The sequence below is a fragment of the Aythya marila genome, assembly GCF_965140915.1.
Source record: "Aythya marila genome assembly, chromosome: 15".
Classification (NCBI taxonomy): domain Eukaryota; kingdom Metazoa; phylum Chordata; class Aves; order Anseriformes; family Anatidae; genus Aythya; species Aythya marila.
Genome location: NC_139056.1, coordinates 6,686,083 through 6,706,538, shown reverse-complemented (window position 1 = coordinate 6,706,538; position 20,456 = coordinate 6,686,083). Strand labels below are relative to the sequence as shown.

General features: G+C 45.4%; 1 protein-coding gene across 6 annotated transcripts in view; it reads left to right on the top strand.

Annotated features, from left to right (window-relative positions):
- AXIN1 (axin 1) overlaps nucleotides 1–20,456 on the top strand; it is a 79,175-nt gene that overhangs the window by 39,061 nt on the left and 19,658 nt on the right. For all 6 annotated transcript variants that reach the window (XM_082772237.1, XM_082772241.1, XM_082772236.1 and 3 more), the window contains 3 exons: nucleotides 2,062–2,202; nucleotides 11,730–11,826; nucleotides 19,919–20,056. In XM_082772237.1, the coding sequence (XP_082628363.1) occupies nucleotides 2,062–2,202; nucleotides 11,730–11,826; nucleotides 19,919–20,056 (376 nt within the window). The remainder of the gene's footprint in view (nucleotides 1–2,061; nucleotides 2,203–11,729; nucleotides 11,827–19,918; nucleotides 20,057–20,456) is intronic.

The following is a 20,456-nucleotide window of genomic DNA, read 5'->3' as shown; positions in this document are numbered from 1 at the left end:
ATACTTTACTTTTTGGGGTGAACTTGTTCAAATTATTTCCTGTCTTTAATATTTGCCCTGGAAATCTGTTTGGAAGTCTGATGGAAGTTAGAAATAAGGCTGCTTCAGTGCACATTTAAAGGGACAGAAAGTTTGTGTGCTCAGACATGTCCACGATGCCTGGCCGTCCCAAGTTCAGGTTAGCATTCAGACCCAACCGACGCTGTCCTGCACCAGCCTGGCAAAACCTCACAAGACTCCCTGTGCCTCAAACAGCAGTGGAAAACCTCAGGTGACTCCGTTTTAGATGTTCTTTACACTACTCTGCAGCTACACTAAGCTCCGTCGTCCACAGAGAAATAGCTTGGAGATTTTGTTGTTCTGTGGCAAGCAAAGTAATAGTTTTCTCTCTGTGAGAATAGGAGGGTAATAGCCTCTAACTGACCACATAATGGGCCTAAAACAATACGTTTTTTCGTAGTGACCTGTGAACGTGGTGGTGTCCGTGACCCCTTGCATTACAAGGAAAATGGTTTGGTTCTGTTCCTAGGAGCAGAAGGGCAGGGTGAGCAGGAACTGTGTGAGCAGTGTGCTAGCCAAAGGCTGTAGCCCTGTCTAAGTCACTTCTGAAATACTTTGGTAGTACTTCCGTCCTTGTATCCCAAATTCCGTAGCATTAATAGGTCATTCTGAAAACCTCCACTTTGAATGAGTTGTCTGCTGTTCCCAGCTCGTGTCATGTTGTGGCTGTTGTGATAAGACCAGTAGGTGATAGCAAGGTGATGGTTGTGCTGTGTTCATACTCTGTAAAAAATATACCAAAACTGCCTACTTTTTCCCTTGCTGGTGTCTTCCTCACCTTCACTCCGTACATGTTTTTCTGATGGTGTTTTTTTGTTGTTGTTGTTTGTTTTATCCTATCTAAAAGTAAACTCATCATGGCAGGGACTGTTTCTTGTTGCCTGTAGGACTTTGACCACTGCATAAAGGCTTTTCATGGCAAAACTAGGAAACGAAAGTTGTGTGATATGCCCTCCTTGGCAGGGTTTGCTCAAGGTCCACTCTGAGCCACCTCAACTAGGTGCTTGTTGCTGAGTCACTAAACAAAAGATCACGCAGATGAACTTGGTAATCTGAAATAAAACATCGCTGTGATTTTCAGAGCTGGTAACAGAGCTTGGACAACGCAGGAATTCGTAAACTGATGTTTGTCTGCTCTTCATGCAGGGGGGTAGGCAGGGAGAGTGGGGAATTAAATGATGCCTGTTGCTGTGCTGGTGTGAACATCTCAGCTTGTTCCTCTTTCTGGTGGATTTCAAAACACCTTGCAGTGACAAGATGCCCGTGTGGCGTGGCTGAGCTGAGGTGTGCTGGAGTTGGATGTGTACGAGAGATTGCATCTTGAATAACTGTCTGGAGGACAAGGCGTGTGGGATTGTGTACGAAGTAGCCTCTGTAGGTTCATGGACAGGTTGGCCACTGGAAAAGCAGGTGCAATGAGATGGTCCCTGCTGGGGGAATTTGCAAGTGTTTGATGTACCCGAGTGTGACATTTGAAGTCAGCTTCAGGTTCGGCATTGTAAGCAACTGCCATTTCTTACTTACCTCCCTACCTTGGCAAACATGTTAGAGGGAGGTGAGGTGGGATGTAAAAGCAAGCATAGAATCGGTGGGCTGTGCTCACTGTTGGAAGAGTGGAAAGAAGCCTGCCTTTACTAAGAAAGATACTGTAATAATCTCGATACTGCTTTTACATGTCCTGCAGTGCTCACAAAGTGTCGCTGCTAGCAGTTAACCAGAGGACACAGTAAATCCTAATGTGAACTGGACTTCTGCCATAATAGTCTTGTTCCCTGTCTCTCTTCAACTCTGACAATATCATCTTTATGAATTCCCTTTTGCTTCCAGTCAAATCATTCATGGTTTTATCAATACAACTTAATATGAACACAGCGTATTCTGTAGTGTGTCACCAATGCTGGGGCTCAAAGACAGAGTCCTTCTGCGCAGTGATGCAGAGAACCCGGTGGAGTAGGGTCAAGATTGTGTCCTTTTAATTTGACATTTTCATTTTTCTTCCAGGCATGGGTCATGGAGAGAGCCTGTTAACCCTTACTATGTCAACACGGGATATGCTCTGGCCCCAGCCACCAGTGCCAACGACAGCGAGCAGCAGAGCATGTCCAGTGATGCAGACACAATGTCGCTGACAGACAGCAGCGTGTAAGTAACCTTAATCTCTTGTGGCAATAAATGGGAGAATGGTGGCCGTTTCTTTAGTGGGGGTGCTGATTTTGTGTTAGACTGAGGGTGGCATTGCAACAGGTGGTATTGGGCAGAATATCTGACTTCAACAAGGTCACGATCATTCTGGTTTTCTTGTCAAGCTGAGTTGTTTTGTCACTGTGCAGGCAACGCAGCCTTGCTGTTCTTGGGAGTATTTGTGACATCAAACGATTTGAGTGAACTAAAATAAAAGATGTAGGAGTTCCGGCAGTGTTGCTTGCCAAGTGCAAATAGACATGAGCTCTCTTTGGATTCCTCTTCATCTTTGGGTTCCTCCTTGTCAGGATGAATCAGATGACAACCCCATCAAGACTTGTACCACTGCTCTTTTTCATGTCTTTTATCTCTTCAAAGTTCCCACTTGTTCCGGCAAACCACAGTATTTGGGTGGCTGATTACTGAAAAAAAGGCAGCATGACGAGTTCTAGTAATTGTTTTGCTGGAATACAGCTCGGGAAGCTCCTCAGACTTCTTATCCAAAGCTAAGGCAGAACTCAACTGTAGTTGTATCTCTGCGTTCAATTATCCTCTTTTTGTATAGTGAATCATAAGGAAAAGTTGGATTAGGACAGTACCTACAACTGGGGGGACTTGGGCTTACATCCATGGTCCTCACTGCAGACTTCCAGTGCTGCCTTAGTTGCCCTGTGCCTTGGGCCTGTCTGGAAACAGCTTTTCCTTCAAAGCACGTTGTAATAGCAACTGCAAGGAAATACCAGATTCTTCCTTTGAGTATATGTAGTAGAAAGAGTAAGTAGATTGAGAAGCTTTTGAAGACACAATACAATTTGACTAAATCTCTGTAGCTGGGCTATAGGATGCCACTGAAGGTGTGCTCAAGAACCCCAGCACCTGGGAAGCCATTCAGCCTGAGCTGGCAGAGGGTCCTGCAGAGCTGCCATCCTTCTGCAAGCACGTGCCAGCATGGGCTGTGCTGGATGAGCTGGGTGTGCTGCATGTGCTGAGGCGGCAGAATGGGTCTTGAAGGCCAGGTAGGATCTTTTACATCATCGTTCCAGCCAGGCTGTGCTTTGCTACCCATTGGTTTGTTACCACAGGTTTGGAAGCTCTCTGCCTGTTCATACCACAGCACGACAGTAAAGACTGGTACATTTGTTCTCGGCTAGTTCATCTAATCAGATGTTCTTGTGTGAGTACTTCACAACTGAAATGATCCCTGTGTGGCTTTAGTGGTTCAGAACTGCTTAAAAACTGAAACTGAGGAGCCTCCACATCATGGTTAGGCTCTGTATACCTATGGGAGCCTCCTCCCTCTGCTGCAGGTTTAGCAGATACCTGCTGCCATGCCTTAATGTAAGACAAGCAAATGCATCAGTCCTTTTAGCACTGAAGAAACTAAGAGAAACTTAAGAAACTAACCAAATGAGAATTCAAGGTATGCTTTCCCCAGTGGAGACAACTTACTGGGCAGAGTCCGCCTGCTGTGTCAGCTCTGTGTGCAAATGCATGCACCCTTAGGAATTTTCTCGTGTGATCATTTAAATAGATCATCCAACTTTTGGGGTTTCTACATGTTCAAAACCATGTGCAACAGTAGGAGCTGAGAATGTGCAAACAAGTTGATCTTTCAGCTCACCCTGGCTATGCTACAGTGACAACATCTGACTTGCCCGTTCATTTGATTCATTCATTCTTGACAGACATGCTGGTGAGGACAAGCTGAACTACACTAACTTATGCAGCCCTAAGGGCCTGTACTCTCTATAGCATCCAACTTTATAGCTAATTATTAGATTGCTCAGTGATTAAAATAAAAATAAAGAAGAAACCTACAGCTTTCACACTGCAACTGTCCACCGTGCCTTAAAGTACTTTGGATACAAACTGCTGTCACAGGACAATAGCGCGTACTTGGCACAGCACTGAGCTTCAGAAAGATCTGTGGTGATGTCTCAGAGGTGTATCTGTGTCTACCTGCACTGACGTTGTGGGGTCATTGGAAGAGTGTTGCCAGCACAAGTCCGTGTGGTTTGGACTTTAAGGTTGGCCCTGCTTTGTGTGCAGGGCTGACCAAAGACCTCCAGAGGTCCTTCCCAACCAAAATTAGTCTTTGCTCAGGATTGGGGCCATTTCTTATTTGCAGAACTAGGCTTTCTAGGGAGCAACTGTTCTCATCTCACTGCCAGACACATAACACAAAACTTCATAAAGGTACCTAGGAATCCAGGCCATCTGTATTCCATTATCCACCTGCAAAAGTCTAGTGATGTAGAGAGTGAGGACAATGCACTTGCCATATGCTTCAGGAATAAAGCAGCATCTGCCATTCCCCTTTGTGAAGAAATTGCCAAAATTTTGACATCTGTAACACAAACACATGAAAATCCTGATAGTTGTGGCTCTGGGGAGCCAACAACTCTAAGTTAGCCTAAGAGATTCATCACAAAACTGGAGTTCAAAGTGTGAGGCCATTCATCTGTGCACTGCTAATGACAGTACTTTACAGCCAGACTTTTGATTCCCTAAAAGGGGATCAGTTTTACACCAGGCCTTTCTGCTGATACTCGGGATGACACAGAGATTTTGGCTGACAACTTTTCTAGTGTCACTATTTGGCATTCCATCCCTTCAATACGTTTCCCTTAATAAACATCACAAAAAGCAGGGTGGATACTAGCCTGTCTCCTGACGGAACAACTCTTGATGAAAGAAATGCCTCTGTAAATTCAGAATATTCTTACGCTGAAGTGGAAGCTACCACCACATAATAACCACCACTTCTAGGTTAGGTCTGGTGACCACTGCATTTTTATGTAACTTGTACTGATAAGCTCCTTCCAAATCTTTTCCTGCTTTTTCTAGTTACTGCCCTCATGACAGACAGAGCAGTGCATCTCACCTGTGAGATACCTTTCTTAAAGATGATCTGCAAAGGAATTAAAAATGGGCTGAGACTTTGTTGTTGCTGCTTCTCTGTGATGAAAAAAAGGATTTGGGAGAAAGTATTCAATGTTTGGTCTGTTTTTTAGTAGTTCAAATGTGAACTGTCTTTCTGTAGAGCAGGAAGCCTTTGATTCTTTAAGCAAAGAATGACAGTTTTATGGAATTAGGAGACCATTTATTAACAGCAGTGCTGTAAACACAAAGCCCTCCAGGAGGCTCGTTTAGTCTCAGTGTGAATGTCGGGAGCTGTCACACCTTGTTCAAGAAACTTTCCAGCCTGTGTCATAAATGTCATCAATGGGTGCGCACCAAAACACAACAGTTCATCCAGTTCATCCTTCGGTTCATCCAGTGAGCCAGTGAATCCGCGAGGTGGCTGCAGACTCAGGAGAGCGGGCCACCTGCCTGCCCAGGCAGTGCCAGCGTGCATGCTGCTGGATAACCATGAAGGGACCTCAGGGACCCCTTCCCCTCGCAGTGCTCATGCAGCAGATCTGCCACCACGCCTTTGCTTGCACTCTGTGCCAAGAGCACGAAGGTCATGACTCATGCTTGTGCGCTTGAGATCCCTCAAACAGCAGCATGAGGGATCCGGCAGATGTGAGGTGGAACTCACAGCACTGGAACTGAAAGCCCTGGTGGATAACGAGACATCTGTATCTGCTGCAATAGCTCTAAGCAAGCCAGAAGCAGGCTTGCTGCTGGCTCTGTGGAGGCACGGAGATGTTTAGGAGCAGTTCTCGAGTCCGCTGGCACTAGCTCCTCGCACCATACCCGTGTTGCAAAATGGAGGATGCAGGTCAAAGTACCACGGGAGGTACTACAGAAAACTGTAGAGGACTGCTAATTTAAGGAGTCAGTGTAATACCAATCCAGCTGCCTTGTCACATACTTCTGTAATTCTTCAGACTCATCAGGTGATACGGAGGAGTATTCTGAAGCCAGCAGGGGTCATATAACTCTGTTATCAGAAGAAACAGATGTAAGAACTCTTCAAAATTAATAAGCTTTTAGTGATTCCTTTTCCACTGGTCCATTGGCCTCATGGGGTTGCACTAATAGTTATACCTGCTAGAAGTTGTGATCATTTACACCCAAGTTCCTCAACCCCCTAATTTTTATTTCAGTAGCCATAATGTCTCCCTTTCTCAGGCAGAATTATTTTTGTTTCACCATCCTGTGCCTTCTTTATTCTTGGCTCCTTTTTCCTTTAGGCATTTTATCCCTTCTGTGCCCACCGCAGGCTGCTTCTAGGACTTTAATTATTGCTGATATATGTACTGCCTTCTGCTAATACCTAGCCCAATCTCAGCAGTTCCTTTTAAGTAAGTCTCAAAATCATAGGAGTGTACCTGTGATCTTTCTTTTTGTGCGTCTCAAACTGACTGCATGCAGATTCATCCCCCAATTAGGATTCTGGACATACAGCCTTGACCTTTGGCTTACAAAAACCGTGTCTGCATTAAATACTTGCTCTTCTTTACCAAATTGTGTTACAGTTTTACATGGTATTGCTGAACCTATCTGCCTCCTGACTTTCAAAGGAATTTTTGCAGAATTGCTTAAGGCAGCAGAAATGAAGAACAACCAGACGACGTCAGAGCAGGGACTCCTGCTGCTTGACAAGACTTGCATGTCTTGGTGCTTGTGCTTTGAATTTAGGCTTTCTCTAAGAAAAATGGCAACAAAAGCCTCATTTGGTGATGAGCAAGGTTTTTGTCTATGTATGCTGTTTACATACACAAGTCAGGCTCCATAATGAAGAAATCTAGCTTCTGCTCAGAGACAGTGCATGAAAGGTTTGGGATCCTAAGGTGGAAACCTCTGTGACCCTACGTCAGAGGAGCCTGTGTCTGGGCAATGAGGATGCAGACACAGGCTGATTGAGGAGAGCCCCAGCCCTCTAACAGGAAACTGAGGAAAGCGTGCCGGTGCACAAAGAGCACGGCGTGGTGTCAGGCATGGCCTGCCACTGGTAGCCAGCTCAAGTTGGGGGAGAAGGCAAATCAGCGCCACACACTGCGCAGTTGCTTGTTCTTTGATGTACTGCATTTGTCGCCAGCTCCCTTCCAAGCTTTGATATTCTACCGATCGTGGCAAAGCAGGTTTTGGAAGTGTAATTTCCCCAGAGGTTTCGTGCACAGCCCAACTACGGAAAACCGTTAGCAGAAGCCTGTATGATATTCTTGCCATCTGGCCCTCTGAGCTAGGTCAAACAGACAGAGGCAGGATTTTCAAAAGTGCCCAGCGCACATATGTGCTTTTAAAAGTCATTTCCGTGGTACCCAATACAAGCACGCTTGCCTTAAAGACGAGTTTTCAACAGGATGTCATTCCTAGCACAAGTAAATATTGTAATGCGTTCAATTTATGTAATGAATATATTATCAGTCACTGTTGTTGGAGGGGTTTTCATTTTAAGTAGCTTAAAAAACATTGCTCTTAAATACCTAGGCTCTGCTGATTGTTTTTCAGTCTTCCTGTGCCATACAAATTCCTCTGCCTGTGTAGGCAAACCAGCTTTGGTCCTCTGCTGAAAACTGTTTTTATAACGGGAGCAGCAGCTGTGTTGTTTTAGCTGTTTCATGTGGAGGTGCAGCCTGGAGAGGACCCGGTGCCATGCTCCTTGCAAGCACTAGCCCGGCTGCTGTGCATGGCCACCAGGGCAGCAGAGTCACTTGCCTGCTGGGGGCTGCCAGCCCGGCCTCAGGCACATGGCAGCACTCACAGGTGCTGCTACACAGTCTGTGATTCCTCTCTTGGATAACCCCTGGTGTCAGCAGCGCCTTTGCTAAGGGAAGGAGGCAGCCGCTGGGCAGGAGGGCTTGTCACAGCAGAGATACTCGAGGGAAACGAAGGCAGATCTAGGTATGAAGGCACCAGGCAGAGGCTGAAACGCATTAAATCGCCCCGTGATGTTCCAGTTCCAGTGCAGAAATGCCTTAGGTCAGCATGGTTCTTCTCTTTATTTCTGCAAGCGCTTACAACAGTGAATGAGAGGTCGTGTCTCTTAGCCTGGCGTTGTGCTAAACGAATAATAACCGTGCTCCTCTCACTGGGTCTCATCACCTCATACTCTTTCTGCTGGGTCTCATCGCGTGTCCTGACTGCCCTCGGCTGGATATGGGCTTTGCCTTCCCAGGCACCGGTGGCATGGCTCAGCCAGGGTCCTCAGCATGGTGCCCCAGGGTCCCTTCCGCCCCAAATCAAGTCAGAGTACCCAGAGCTCAAGTGGCCGTGTCCCAGAGTGAAACGGTTTAGAATAGTGGTCGCTGCTCCCCAAAATCTTGCAGAGGAAATATTCCTCAGATGGCTGGCCTTTGGCCAAAATGCCTGGCCATTTCCCTTCGGGCTTCTTGATGTGAGAAAGGTCTCTCGGTGACAGTGGTGCTTTGCTAAGAGTAATCGGTAGAAAATATTGGCTTCTCTGCCGATTTGTTTCCTGTCTTTCCTATGGTCAGTGATCCTGAATGACTTTGAGTTCTGCTCTATTTAAACAAGTTAAACAGCTTTTTAATTTAAAAGACCCCAGATGATGATTTTCCAACTTGTTAGGCTTAATGGTTAAATTTGGAGGCTTTCTGTGGAGGAGCAAAGAAGGCGCCTGGTGGTAGCATCTGACTGCCAGGCAGCAGCAGACCCTCTGTGCCCATCGGGGGCTCCTGCAGGTGGGTTTGGGGGGCAGAGGAGAGGAAGCCACCACATTGCCAGAACAGCAAACCAACTGCACTGTCACTAAATAAATGATAGAAATGCCCATGTTTCCCACACTGCATTTTAGCACGAAACTTTCTGGTGCGAAAGAAAATCACATGATGAAACAAGTAAAAACAGTTTGGAAAGTTTTACTTTAAAAGGAGATGTGCTCTAAAAAAGTTTATATATATATATATATTATTTCTCTATCTATTGAAAATATCTCAAAGCAAGCTACCTGACAAAAGGAAAACAAAAGTATGGTATTGGTTTTCCTTGCTTTTCCCCCATCTATTGAATAAGGTTTTGTTGGGATAAAATTAAAGTGCTTATCTTTGAATTTGCTTCCTCTGGTTGAGTTGGCACAGTACATTGAACGAAGGAATGTTCCAAGTTCAGAGGTGGCATTGGGGAATCTAGTTAAAATGACATCAAAGGCAGCACAGCAGGGCTGAACATGTGTTTGAAGCCGGATAGATTAGAGGCCATTATCAGCCTTTCGCTACTGTGCTCTGAACAAAAGTCGCTCTTTCCGCTGGGACTGCTGCTGTGGAGAATAAAAAAAAAAAAAAAAAAAAAAAAAAAAAAGGAAGAAAGAAAGAAAAATTGCGCCTTCTAGTATAATGCTGCTTTTCCCGTGAACGTCCATGCGGCCACAACACTGAAGTTGTGTTCCAGTGCCCGGGTTTTGTGTGGCAGTTAAGCTGATCTCTTGTTTATTGATTCTGCCCGGCAATGGCTAAAATCATTCCCCAGCAAAGGCAAGTCAGTAAAAATCGTCAGTGCTTTTGTTCCCATCCATTCTGGAAAAAAACTGTGTCTTGATATGATGAAACTGTTTAACCACTGTGACTCTACGTTATTTTTCAAATGGAGGTTCATCATTAAAGAAAATGAAGCTTTCTAATGAAAGCTATCGTGATCGCCTGTTGTTATAGCAACACTCTGCAAAATTGCTCTGCTTTTGTAAAGTGTCATTGACTGGGCGCAGCGGAGGTGATGCTCTGAGCCATGCTCTGCCTCCTCCTGCATTACCTGCAGCCGGTAGCCAGAGCTGTAATTAGCCAGACTAATTCTCTGTTTTGTCATTTGTCTTCTTACAAAAAAACACTTGTTGTTAATCATGGTTTTTATTTTATTTTAATGCATTTAATTTTGAATGCCAGGGTTACTGAATGAAATTGCAGTCGTATGGTGCAGTTTGGTCACGGGAGCAAATTCATGGCAATTCTGTATGGAGCCTCGTTTCCAAAGAGTAGCTGGGGCAGCAGGCACCACAGACACGGATGGGGCTCCTGTTTGGGAAAGAGAACTGATGGTGACAGTCCTTGCCCGGGCTCATGCTTGTAACTCTGGAGGTTTTCAGGCAAAAAAATACAGTAAATTGTGTTTTCTTTGCCAAACATCACGTAGACTTTGAAAATCTGCTCATGTGAGCTCATTAAACTGTTTTGCTTATGTTCTCAAGAAACAGCTGTGCTTAGCAGTTGAGGGGGTTAGGAGCTTACCTAAAAGCTAAATGTACTTACAGTTGGCTTGTGCAAACATCTTGTCCTGTAAGATGCACTTTGACTGAATTGGTCACCAAGATGCGTAGGGTAGCGACTGGAAGAAGGCAACGTATGTGCATGGAACTTACTTCATATTTGTGACAAACTAAACCACTCCATTCATTTCCACACACTTCCATGACATTGCCATTACTGAATAAGCAGAATCTGTAAATTAAAAGAGGAAAATTCCAAATTGCCAAGCACTAGGAGGGCATTTGTTTTTGCACTAGTTGATTTTTCTCAAAATAACCCCGTTTCACTAGGACATGAGCCCATTTCCTTATCTCATAACTAAGCTCCACTTCAATTGCGTTCTTCTCATCCTGTGATGGTTTCAGTGGTGAAAACAAAACGTGGTTCCTTCCTTTTCCTGAAGCTATACCCGGTCAGTGATGCTCTGCCACCGGCAGTGCTCAACACAAAGCCTGGGAGCTGTGACCCCTCTGAACACCCCATTGCTGGGACCCAGCGTGCCCCCAGGCCCCGTGTTTGTGGAAGGGCCTCAGCAGTGGGTCTGTACCACCCTGCAGCTCGTGGCAGAACCACGAAGCCAGTTGCTGGTCTTTCTGGGGACAGGCTCGTTGCTACCGGTCTCCTTCCCTCCACCTTTCTCTGCAGACACCTCTGTCGCCAGCTTTTTCATCAAGGGAACAAACAAACTGAGCAGAGCTGGTTAGCCTGCATGCTGCTGCCCATGGCTACACCAGCCTCCTCTATGGCAAGCACTGGATTTTTTCACCCAATAACTTCAGTATCAAGTCCGTCATTTCTAACTGAGCTAAACATCATCTTAAAAGCCATGAAGTCAACCCTTTGCTTTGATAAGCCATTTGAGAAGTTACCATGTTCTTTTCAAAACATACACCTTGTTCCCTGACCAAGTTCCCCTCACGGAGCTCCCACTTCTCCTCCTCCTCCCCCCGTTCCTAGCCTGCCCTGTGGTTTACTGTGTACATTGCTGTCTCTTTTATAGAAAGCAACCAACTATAAAAGGTACCAGGATGCAGTCCAAGTCCTTCTCCCTGCCCTCTACCTTGGGCAACAGTTGCAGGAGTCCTGCCTCACTCAGCTCCCAGTGGATGCTGTGTAAGTGCCCCTGGTAGGGAGCTCCAGGGACCTGGAGGAGCACCATTCCCCATATCGTTCCTCTTGCTCTGTTGCACTCGCCCTGGGCATGTGAAGCCTTTCTCAGACTCTAAGAGGTTTCCTTCCTGCCGTTCTGTGGCAACAGGGCTTCAATGAATGTTGTGTGATGGAGACCATCTAACGAAAGGCACTAAAGCAGGGCGTGTTGTTGCTTTATTCTGGCAGAGATGGGATCCCACCATACAGACTCCGGAAGCAGCATCGCAGAGAGATGCAGGAAAGTGCCAAAGCAAATGGACGTGTGCCACTACCTCACATTCCTGTAAGTAGCACTATCTCCTTCTGCAAAGGTAAACATGCGAAGTGCGTGAGATCTCTAGCACGCATTTGCTCTGCTTGCTCAAGTTTAACCTCCGTTAGCACTACATTCATCTGGGGATGGGAATCCACTGTGCTGAGAAAGGGCATGTAAGAGGAGGAAAGCTTGGTAGTCCTCTGCCAGCCTCATCACCCAGGGGTACCCAAAACACAATTTTCTTAAGTGCTCGGTCAGTAGCCAGTTTCTTCAGGACAAGAATGGAAGCACAGGCTGGCTGAGGTGGCTGGTGTCTGCCTGCAAGTAGGCTGGGGGGACAGAGATGTTCGTGGGAGGGGTAGGAGGCCACTGGGCACGAAGGCTGATGTAGCCAAAGTCAGCTGGAGAAAAATGCAGCTGTCCTGAGCAGTATTCCTGCAGTGGGTAGCAAAAGGGAGCTCTAACCTATTCTCAAGGACTCTGCAAAGCCTGCCTGGGAATACATGGTAGGAAAGCAAAGAAGGTGCAGACATAAGTATTTCCAGTTGTCTGGTATTGTCTCCCCAGTTGCTTCAGGTAAGCAAACAGCTTTTGGAAGATGAGGCTTCGGGGCTCTGCAGCACCATCTGCAGCTCTGCTTATTATATTCTTTCTCTGAGAAGTTACAGGTGACATTTAATATATAGCAGGGAATAAAGGTGCTTTTTTTCCCTTTGGACAGCTGGACTCCAGCACAAAACAAATTGGGAAAGAAAAAAAAAGCCTCCATCTGCTTTTTCCAGAAGTGCCTTCAAACTTGACACAGCTGTTCCCATCCTGCCTGCTCAAAGCAGCACAATGCAAGCAGAAATACAACCTCGTTTTAATCTGATTTAAAAAAAAATCACTCTTTGTTTTCCTTTTTAAATTAGATTATTTGCCTTAGATTTAAGAGGGTCTCCTATGCTTTGATCACTGGGTTGACAATAAAAACCCTGGCTGTGGACGCTCACTAGCCATCCTTGCTTAGTCACCTCTCTTTTCATACAGTTGCTTTTGCAGTGTGGTCGCTGTTGAAAAGGCTGGCTGGGTGCCTTTTTATTTCACTTGATGCAGTTTTTACTGTAAGCACTGCTTTGTTAGAGTGGAAGTTTGAAAGCTTGGCCTTTATTTTTGTTGTTGTTGTTGTTGCTGTTAGTGAACAGTGGGAACTACTGAGTGAATGTTCTCTGACTTCAAAGCTTGTCAGAGGTTTTACCTTTTGGATAAAAATAATAGTGGGTTTCTGTTGATTGTGTGCACTGGCAATGCCTCAGTGAACTGCAGGTTATAAACTCAGAGTATGGAGCATTAAATATGTATAGTGAGCTGTTCTTTAACAAACTTCCATCTGCCAAACATTTCTTTTGTTAAAATGAATAAGTGTCATTCCAGCAGCAGTTCCTTGCAGACTAATTAGTTTTACTTAGCATTAAATTTTATCGACCTTTTTGGAAACCAGTTAAAAGGGGGTGGGAGGGTAAAAAACAAGGTTTAAATTGGCCACCTGCTGCTTATAAATTTATATATTATCCTACTTATCTACACAGTCTTTTAGAATTACATATTCCTTCTAAACTACATACAGACGCTTCACAAGGATTTTTCTATGAAACACTCAGTGTTCCCATTAGATTCTGTACTGTAATTTTAAATCCCAGGCAAAAAGGCATCTTGACGCATATTTTTATGGGAGTGGAAGACTGAGAAGTCAAGTTAGTTCTAGTCTTTCTCCAGGGAATATAAGTTTAGTTCAGACACTCTGGCACCTCCTGCCAGCCAATTACTGACACAGAATTGGCATCAACTTCAGAGAGGCACTGCTCTGCCCTCACTTATCAATCAGCCAAGAAGGGAGAAGGTAATTAGACAATATGTTTTGACAACACCAGTGTGAAATGTTATGAAGTTAGTCTTTTAAAATCACCTCTAACTGCAAGTTTATTGAATTAAACTTACCCAATTAGCAAAGAGCCATGCAAGTGTTTCTTCAAGTGTTGCTTTCTAAAGCCAGTGGTTAGGATATCATGCAGCCCGTAGCTAGAGCAGTCTCTGTGAGCTGCCTGGACCTGGCGGTTAGCGTGCTTTTAAACATGGAGCAGTGACTAAATTGCAGCCTTTGAGTGAAGGTCTTTATGGGCTCATATCTAACCAGTATAGCCAGAATCCATACCAGTAAGTGTTGCAGAGTGCACGGCATGTTTTCCTGCTGATAGTAGAGAACCTCCTACCTCCAAAAAGTTGTTTTAGAAGTCCTTTAGAGACCTTACTGTTCCCTGACAAATGAGGTGTGGGGCTATTATGCAAAATTCTGAAAGAACTTATATTGCTTTTAATAGCAGCACTATTTAGGTCTTTATTTTATTCAGGTCTAGAAGCTATAAACTGTAGTTATAGGAGATTGCCTGCTAGTTTCATCAGCCGTGCTGCCTCCAGACAAGTTTTAAACAAGTTTTAGTCATGTAGGATTCCCCACTATGTAGCAGGAGATTTTAGTGCATGGACAGCAGTGTTCTGCGTATTCCATACTTACAAACTTAAAAACACTCTAAGTTGGGAAAAGTTGTGTTTTCTGAAATGGCACTCTGCCCAGGAATGCAGCAGGTGAAGGTTTCTAGCAAGCAACAAGACCTTTATTTTGTGCCTCTCCCAGGAACCTACTACATAGTGGGTGCCTGTTGCCTTTTATGTGATTTTTCCATCTTCCTCTAGGATTTGAGTAAAGTCTTGGGGCAGTAAGAAAGGAAAGAGCAGGCAAATGCCCAAAGGAGGAGTAAAAGCCCCAAGAATGCAGGGCCTTACCTGTGCTGTTGTACTGTATTTACCCTAGCTCTGGCATGCAGCAGTTCCCAGGACAGGGTAAACACCATTTTCTCCCTGGCAAATTCAGAAAAATCCAACCTCAAGCATTATGGCTTGGGATTCCTTTTTTTGTGTGTGTAATTTTGTGTTTGTTTACTTGCATGAAGAAGCCATTTTGTAGCTGTAGAGCTCCCATCAAGTGGAGCTCTCCTGTCCTGCCCCCAGTCAAGGAAGCTGTGAGCATGTTGCACGGTTGTCCTGTGAGAAGGGACACTCAGCCTTCCCAGGAGGGTGTCCTGTGCACAGAGGTGACTTCCATGGTGTCCTTTAGTGGAACAGGATTCGAGCGACTACTCTGCAGTGCTGCACAAGTGAGGAGTGGACAGGATGAGGAGCCCTGGTCTCATTCTGCCTGGGTGGCTTCTGCTCCTGCAAGCTGGGGACGTGCTCGGAATTCCCATAATCCGATGTGTGTCCTTCTCAAATGCCTCATGGCAGTGGGACTCTGCTAGTCCCTGAATGCTACTAGGGTGGATGCTGAAGTCCAGCTACCCATGAGCTCTGCCACAGTTGTTTCTGGCACAAAAACACCATTTGCCCTTTAAAAACATATCCCACAGTGGAATACGTTAATCTGGGAAACGCAGAAGTTGAGAATTTCTTTTCTCTTGTGTTATCTAACCTGCCATCTCCACTTCATCTCCAAGACTGACTTCTGATCTAACATCGGCTGCTTGAGCATCATGGAGGCATCAAACCTGTAGAAGGCATTTGAGATTTATCAACATGTAATTCTTTGGCCCAGTCAGGTCTGTCAGAACTGGTTCAGCATGGATCCCCGGGGCTGACTGAGACCTCTGCCCAGTGGTAACACTGGAAAAGTTATTTCATCTTAGAGCAATTGAGGTTTTTTCTCCCCAAGGGGAACCTGCAAGCCACAGTGAGATTCTTCTCTTTCAGCCTTTTCTTTTCTTTATAGATCATAGTAAAATCACTGTCACTGTGATGAGGCTGAAAAGGTGGCATAAACTCAGTTGGGAAGAAAGAGTGAGGAAGGACAGAGTACAACTTCAGCAGTCCCAGCTATCAGCCCTGGAGACAAATGTGCAGATCCTTGCCTGAGGTTTCATTCAGCTTTGAATGCTGAGCTGGCAGCTTTATCGTGTTTCTTCACCTCACTGTGGAGGTGAGAAGCCCACTCAAGCCTTGAAGAAACACAGCTCAGCATAAGTGGTGTTCCAGACGAGGCGCTAATTTAGGAAGACAATGTGTTCAGATGCAGAACCTGGTCTTCAAACCACAGTTTCTCAGAGAAGGGGAAATCCATCAAAACTCAAGACCTGCATCTGCCTCATGGAGAAAATCCATGCAACTCTCATTCCATCAGCTCCAAGAAAAGATGGAAGAAACATGATAGCAGGTGCTAAATGGAACAACTTGGGTGCTTGTATATCTAGCGTGTTCTTAGCATGCTGATTCTTCCCAAAGCTACCAGAGCTTCAGACACTTCATATGTCCAGGAGAGAGGACAGCGTTCTGGTGATAGGTACACCGAGAAATCCTTCCTAACAGTTGATTAAGAAGATTGACTAAGTTGACTAAGAAAGATTACTTCATCCAGAACAGTTCAAACTATTTCTTTCTTGCCAGCCCATCTGGCATTCAGCCTCCCGTCCATTGTTCTCTGTAACCTCCCCAGCCCAGCATGGTTTGGTTCTGGACAGACCCTGTCTGAACTAGTGGCATTAAATAAAAGTGGATAAATAATTAAATAAAACATTAGATAAAACAACTTCAGATAAAACATTAGATTAAACAGCAATTCTTTAAGACAGAGTGCTTCCTTTCTAGCTTGTTGACACAAAAAGGCCAGAGATCTCATTCTGGTCCAGACTGGAGGGCTGTATCCTCCAAAAACAGTGGGTGTTGGACCAGCCAGCTCTTGGAGAATGCTGCATCCTTTACTTGGAACAAAAGCATTTGGAGCCCCTCTGATTTTAGAACAATAAACAGCTTATTTATGACTCCCTTGCAGGGCTCTGTATGCCCATGAGGAGACAGGGGCAGGTTCAAAGTCCTGAAGCTCTGACAGATCCTCCTCTGGGCACAGGCTCAGCCTGGCTGGATTTTGGCGAAACGTGTCTCCTTTCCTAAGTTGGGCCTGTCATTTGATAAAAGTTTCAAACCCTTTGTTGTCTTAAGCTTTTTGAGCCAGGTCAGTGCAGTATGTGATTACTGTCCAGAGGAGATAGCAGTGGGCTGTATTGTTTCAGTGCAGGGATTTTGCATTCATTATTCTCCAATAGTGTTAGTATTTGGGGAAGTCTGTGTAGCTCATCCTTTGAGCTAGGAATAAAATCAGAGCTGTGGCAATTCAGAACATCATTTTGCTTGGTAGCTTTCTGCAAGTCACCATTAGGGGTACTCACCAGGAAAATACTGCGCACGTGCTGTGCTCTTCATCCATGGTGAAGTGAGATTTATTTCAGCTCAGTTGATGGGTAGGGAGATGGACAGAGACTCTCACAGGGACTGCTTCCCACTGGGGGCTGCATCTTCCACTGTCAGACAGGCTGCTGTAGGACCTGTGCACACTGTTGTGCTGAGCGGAAAGCCAGAAGGACAAGGTAGTGTGGTTTTGCACACACAGCAGTTTATCAAAGAGAGAGGAAAACGAGTTTACTGTATAGGTTCTTAGGCTCAATTATTTTCATTTATGTAGTTTAGCTTCAGTCAGTTGCAGGCTTTGAGAGACTGTGGATAAATGTGCTGAAGTATGATGTAAAAGGCCAAAATTGTCCTATCAAGCTTTAGTGACCCTGAACTTCTTCAGGTACTCATTGGAGTTGGAGCTGCAGTCCTTAAGCATTGCTGGGCCTGGAGGAGCTGCCTTATTTTACCAGGACTGAAACATGCAGGTTAACAAACCTCAACGTTTGCACCTGCTGCTGCAGCAGACTGGGTGCTTGGGAGAGATTTTCTTTGAGGACGTTGCACTGCGTCAAGGGATATGAAAATAATGGGAAATCCCTTCCTGATTCTGCTTTTCTGGGGAAGCTGCTGCAATAGCTGCAACAGGGAGATCTGAGCCTGTATCTGCTGAGCCCTGAATTCTTCCCCTGCACCCAGAAAGCTCCTAACGGTGTGGTGCCTGCTCTGAGCAGGGCTTGGTGCTGCCGTCCCATAAACAACCGCAGGGAAAGTTGACGTGTGTGAGGTGGCAGGAGGGAATGAACACATCGCTGGACTGGTTGTGACTTGTCAGGTGAAAGATTGCTGGCATTGCTGGCCATTTCTGGAATTGCTGGCATTACCTCATGGCACAGAGAGTGTTCAATGTTTGGGGCTCGCTTACTGATGGAAGCAGACTCCCCTAGCCAGAAGTGCTTCCCCAGATATTTGAGGAATGGGGAAACATCACATGGATCCCAGAGGCTCCCCACTGAATAACAGAGCAGGAACCATCTCTGTTGGGTCTTAACCCTGTGGCCATGCACAACTGAGGCACGTTTCTGAACTTCACGAGCTCTGGACAGTAGGATACAAATTTTCTGTCCCTCCAAAGGGAAACGGTATTTTGCCCTCACGCTTGTTATCTGGGTTATTTCCCTTCTCTTTAGTGAGGGACAGCACTTTGCCCTGGATGAAGGGGATGGTTTGTTTGGGGCTGTTGCCTTTGGCGGCATTCCCAGCTCAGTCGGGTCCAGTCCTGCCTGGGACAGCTTCAGGTCGCTGTGTCGGCCCCTTGCTTTCCATGCACAGCGAGCGCACTGTGCGGGCAGTCCTTTCACCTGCAGAGCTGCCTCGTGTCCGCAGGCATCCCGCAGGGACCCCACGGCCCAGCACCACCCAGTGTGAACAAGGAGATGATAGTGGAAGTTGAGGTTTGTTGGCAGGGTTAGCTGAGTTTTGATCTCAATGGGCAAAACAAGCGGTACTTTTAATCTGAGACATGATAACTTAACTTGGGTGTCATAAAAAATGTCTCCAGCTTCTCAGTGCCATAAGTGGGATACTTACTGCATTTATTTTTCTTCCCCCTGCCTTCCATTCGGCAGTTGGCAGAAAGAGAAAAACAATATGATTTGCATGCTTTTGTTAGTTTGGAGGCAAAGCATTATTTTAGTCTTCTGCATTGGTCTTTAAGCTGGTTCAGGGTAAATTCGATTGGTCTCTAATCCTCCTTTAAAGATTCCAAGCTCGATTTCTGCTTCTGGTGCTTCATTTGTTCCTCACTATGAGTTATCTTGTGTCTTCATATTTAATTTTATCTCTAGCCCTATGAAGTATTTATTTCTCTCATGCTGGTGTTGAAATATTTGAATGCAGGTTTTTATACTGTTGAGTTTTCCCTATATTTTTCCTCCAGATTATTATTTTCTCTCTGCTATGTCGTTTTATTTCTTCTACTAGCAGAGTAACAAAATAATTCAGAAGGGATGAAAAAGAGGGAAAAAAATACAGTGGCTGTCAGCTTGATACTTCACTGCACAAACTTCTTATCTCAGAGCTCAGGAATTTAGGAACAAGGTAACTCAGCATAAGGAACTGAGAGTGCCCTTGAACTTTATTCATTTGTTCACACAGAGCAGGCAGAAAAATGGTATCTCTGTGCTTGTGAGGTTGCCAGAGACTGCTGTATTGGTAAAGCAAGGAGGGAATCTTTGCACAGCTCTGAAAAGATGAGATGCAATCGTGCCACGGCTGGGCTCTGATAAGAGAGGATGCTTTATGGGAACCTTTCGTGGCTGGGTAGATTTTAGCAGAAGCTGTGCTGGAAGATGGAAGAAAGCAAGATTTCTTGGAGATGGCTGGATTTCTGCTCCTTTCTGCTCATGAGCTAGATTTGCAGAGAGTGACAGGCACACACACTGATCCACCTGTGGTAAGCTGAACATGTGTGCAGCAGAGTTCTGTCAAAGTGAAAACATTACTGTAAGCATATTCTATTCTTATTGGCTGTGTATAATTTTATATTCTTATTGGCCATGTATAATTTTGAGAGTTATCATGCACATACATCCCAAAGTGGAGTCTGATGCCAAAAGAGCTTGCTGATTGTGGCTATTGGAAACCTTTCCCTTATATGAGGGGGTGCACAGAGCTGGTGCTGGAGAGGAAGCTTGTGGTAGTGGCTCAGCTTCCAGCCTGTCAGTCCTAGGCTGCACCTCGGTGTCTGCCAGCTTGTCCTCCCTGAACTCCCACTGGAACGACTGGCATTTCCAGTTGTTTAAGCCTCCAAAATAAATGTGTGATTTTCGTGCACCTTTTGCTAACCCCTGGTATGTTTTTCCTCCAGCGTACGTATCGAATGCCAAAGGATATCCATGTTGAACCAGAGAAGTTTGCTGCAGAATTGATCAATCGTTTGGAAGAAGTACAAAAGGAACGTGAAGCAGAGGAGAAGTTAGAGGAGCGCCTTAAACGTGTTCGAGCGGTTAGTAATCTCCTCGCCTCTTGTGCTAGTCTGGAATTTGTTTGCTTTGTATGCAGCAGGAAGTTTTCAGCTGCTGTGGAAGCAACCTGGGTGACTACGTTCGTCGCTTGCTTGTGGGTTCCTGAAGGCTTTCTGTCTCTAGTTAGGGGTTGTGGGTGCTCTCCATCTTCTTTGGTGCCCTTGCTCTCCTGTCCATCACAGGCTTTGTAAGCCACCCCTTCTATGCAAGGATGGGGACAATGTAATGGGGGTTCGCTTTCCCCTATGGCATTTTGCATGATCCCTATTTCCCTTTCATGTGGCAAACAGATGGCAGATGATGTTATGCTTGGAGGCATTTGTGTGTGCCAGCAGCCCGTTTCTACCAAAAAGGAAAGGGTTCTGCCTGTTAGTGCTTAGT